Source organism: Cyprinodon variegatus, unplaced genomic scaffold, assembly GCF_000732505.1.
Source record: "Cyprinodon variegatus isolate N-32 unplaced genomic scaffold, C_variegatus-1.0 Scaffold1034, whole genome shotgun sequence".
NCBI lineage: Eukaryota > Metazoa > Chordata > Actinopteri > Cyprinodontiformes > Cyprinodontidae > Cyprinodon > Cyprinodon variegatus.
In genome coordinates, this window is record NW_015151487.1 from 93,855 (window position 1) to 97,528 (window position 3,674).

At 39.4% G+C, this 3,674-nt stretch overlaps 1 protein-coding gene across 1 annotated transcript in view; it reads right to left on the reverse strand.

Annotated features, from left to right (window-relative positions):
• Positions 1 to 6: 6 nt before the first annotated feature.
• The window catches only part of tacr1 (tachykinin receptor 1), a 149,784-nt gene continuing 146,116 nt past the window's right edge, over positions 7 to 3,674 (reverse strand). Inside the window, exon 5 of the mRNA XM_015399646.1 lies at positions 7 to 2,253. Coding sequence (XP_015255132.1) covers positions 1,911 to 2,253 — 343 coding nt within the window. The 3' untranslated portion in view covers positions 7 to 1,910. The remainder of the gene's footprint in view (positions 2,254 to 3,674) is intronic.

The window sequence follows — 3,674 nt, forward strand, 5'->3', positions numbered from 1 at the left end:
ATGCAATCAACTGGTTAGATAGAAAACTTTGAATCAATCTTACTGGATGATCTGGTGAACTGGAAAGTGAATTGGCGCTATAGAAATAAACTGAATAGAACTGAATTTTCTGTGTATTGCTTTCCTGCCAGCAGTACATATTTTAAAACCGGATGTAAGCCAGCAATATTTTTTTCATATAAAAGATGTGAAAATGAAGCCCTTTCCCTTGAATGAAGGAAAACAGGATTTAAGAATTCACTTCAGCGAGACTCCTAAGATGCCTTTCTTTCATTATGTAAGCTAATGGCTAACATTTGGCTAATACCTCTCACTGATCGTTACAAAGCAGAAATATTTAAAGCTTGAGAGTTTAGCTGCTAAACACACTGCAGGAACACTGAACAACATTCAGGTATCGACTCATCCTACTGATCTCTTTATATAGATGATTAAACAATCATAAAACACAACATGGAAACCCTTTTTCACAGATAATAAATCGGAACAAGTAGCACTATGTTACATTAGACCATAAAGTCATTTTCTTTTAAAGAATTTGAATAAGAATACTGCAACAAAGCATAAACTCTACAACCACAGGTCACATATATCTGTGTATGGGGGGGTGTTTATACTGTAGGGTGTAACAGTGTCTCCAGCCCCCCTTCCTCTCAGAAAACAGCTGCTGTGATTTTTTTCAGACTTTCACAGACATTATGCTAAGCAGCAAGGCACAAGGCTGCATGTTAAAAAGCTACAGATCACTGACTTTCAACATTCATGGTTAAACTTTAAAGCTGATATGTAGCTGGATAACACTTTGACTCAGAAACACTTTAAAACACAGAACAAAAGTCATCATCTAAACCTTAAACACGGGATGTCAGAAGTGAGTCTGATCGTTTTTACAGTAAGGAGCTGTTCACAGCAGACAGACGGTGGATCGTTCATGGCAGCTTTAAATCCTCCAATTAGAAGGTTGGTAGAAACTCTAACACTGTAATGCGATGTTCAAGAAACACAACGCAGGTTTGCAAACCTCTGAGCTGATAAGTTATTCATTTTTACACGTGTCGTTTGGATCTGTCGGGTTCTGAAACAGTGCCTCCTTTGATGTGCAGTTTGGATTCAGGTTAAAACCGTCTGCAGCATTAAGAAAAACCTTTGTGTGTTCAGAAACGGTGCTGCCAGCTGTTGAAGTCAATGTTTTGACAGATGAAAGATGAGCCAGTCGCTGCTGGTGTTTTCAGTGATTGCCAGAACTTCTCAGAAAAGCCCGCAGGGGATCTTTAGAGCCCCCTTTCACGGAGATATGCACTCATTCTGCATGCTGCATTTTCCAATGCGGTCCTGCTCAGAGAGATAAGAATTGGCATTCGGATCAAGTCGCACAGAGTTCCTAAAAGTTCAAGTTTAGAATTGATCATTTGGAGAACTCCTGTCATCATCAGCTTGGAGCTGAGGTGGAGGTGTAGAAAAGAAGAAGCCCCTCTGTTACAACCCGCCACAGCTTTGTTCACATCATGCCGGTCTCGTGCTCTGGTCCAAAATAGACTGTGTGCGAATTCACACACATTATGTCACTGAAAAAAATGTGTGAGCCCCCTTTTCTGCACGGGGGGGGGTGCTGCGTTGACAAGCAGAGGCTGTGAAGATCAGAGCTGACAGCATCTGCCTCAATTTAGCCCTAAACTGGAATGTGTTTATCTTGATGAGGAGCTCTTTGCTGCAGTTCAGCTCTGATGTTTGATGAACATTAAAACTAATCTATTATTTTCTACTACGGTGCTGTTGGTAAAGGCAGCACTCACGACCAAATTCTCTAGGATGATGTTACAGTAAAACAAAGAGAAGCTGTTCCCTGCAGCTCTGTGAACAGTCAGCACATTTCTAGCGCCATCTGCCAAAAACCTGCCTGTGCTTTGGGTCTACTGCAGGTTGCTACTGGAGAAGAAACTGGAAGTCTCTGAAACGGTTTTGGAAACACTCCGTGATGAGGACCCATTGGAAGTGAGATCCAGAGAAGAGCTATGTGGTTGTCCCCCAACAGAAGCCCCTCCAGCCACAAGACCTCCTTTAGCTTTGCCCTTCAGCTGCTCTGATTCCTCCCCAGCATGAAGAACGGTGGAAACTGTGGTCTCCATTCGGCTCCCCTTGTAAACGCTGGTCTGGGTCTGCAGGTATCGAGTAGACTTTAGTTCTAGTCCTTCATATGAGCCTCGAGGAACACAGGGGCAGCAGCGGAACGCCTGTTTGAAACCCGCACGGAACCTGAAGACAAAAACACAAAGAGGATTGATGCAGGTAGTTATCAAGGCAAGTGGCAATACTTGTCTTTGTCTTGCCTTTAAAGACATCTGAAGGCTAAAGAGGAAGTTTCACCTCTACAAACATGAGTGTCGGCAGATCAGGTCGATAAAAATCTTTTCTCTAAAGAGTTTTTTAAATGACCTTTTTTTAAAAGTTTTCTAAAGTTTAAAAAAAAATAAAGTAAGAAAAACCACAGGAACAGATAGTACCTTGCCTATAACCAAAATCAAATACATTAGAAAATAATCCAATAGGAGAAAAACATGACAATCTATCTAAAATGATTCCAAAAAAGTAAAAACAATTAGATGTCCTTTATTTAACATAAGACCTCTTTCTTTCAAAAATCTGGTAATTAATGACTAGATATATGACCGTAAAATTGATTAATGTTGTCTTACAGAAAACTGGTTGCAACAACAGGATTATGTTGGCAAATGAAGCAACTCCCTGCAGTCATTTTTATACTTTCATATACCAAAAAATTCTGGATAAGGAGGCGAAAGAACAAAACTTTTTTGGTCTGATTTATTGATCTACCCAAAGCCAGTTAATTGTCACAGTTCTTTTGAACATTTAACCCTTATTTTCCTTCATCCAAAAAGCAAAGCAACAAAACCTCTTCTTTTTGTAGCTTTGTATCGTCCACCAGGTCCTTACTTTGAATTTTTTGTTAGAGTTCTTATCTAATTTGGTGTTAAATACTCGCAGGGTCATCATAGACACATCCATGCTGACACTAAAGGTCATAACTTAAATGCAGCCCTTAATGCTATCTTAGACGCTATTGGCTTTGTTCAAAATGTGAATAGTCCCACACATTCTCATCTTCATACTTTGAATTTTGTACTGATATGGCATTGAATGTGAAGGAATGTACAGTGATTACTCACAACCCTGTCCTAGTATACTTTAAAATTACTTAAAAGGAGTTCTCTTCCCCAAAAAGAGGGTTTCACTTTAGCAGATAATTGTCAGATAATGCAGTTATACATTTTTTAAGAATCTGTTTCACATTCTCTCTCCTCTGTTTCCCTAAGCAGTGCTGCAAAGGAAAAACATTTGATTGATTCCCCTTCAGAAATTATTGATTTTGTTGATGGGTTTGCTAGTTTTCTGCATACTGCCTTAGACAGTAAGCAGCCCATTTGAAAAAGAAAAACATGCCTATGGGAATCCTACCCAGTATGGTAAACCAGTTTAATGATATATATAATAACCTATCATAAAACAACAGCAGCATAACTGTCCTCATTAATAGAGGAGGATAAGAATAATCCTAGATATATTTTAATACAGTTGCCAAACAAGTTTATGACCACTTACACCACAATGAACTTTCTGAGCTTTAGAGCTCATCATAGCACTGAAACAGCTCTGGT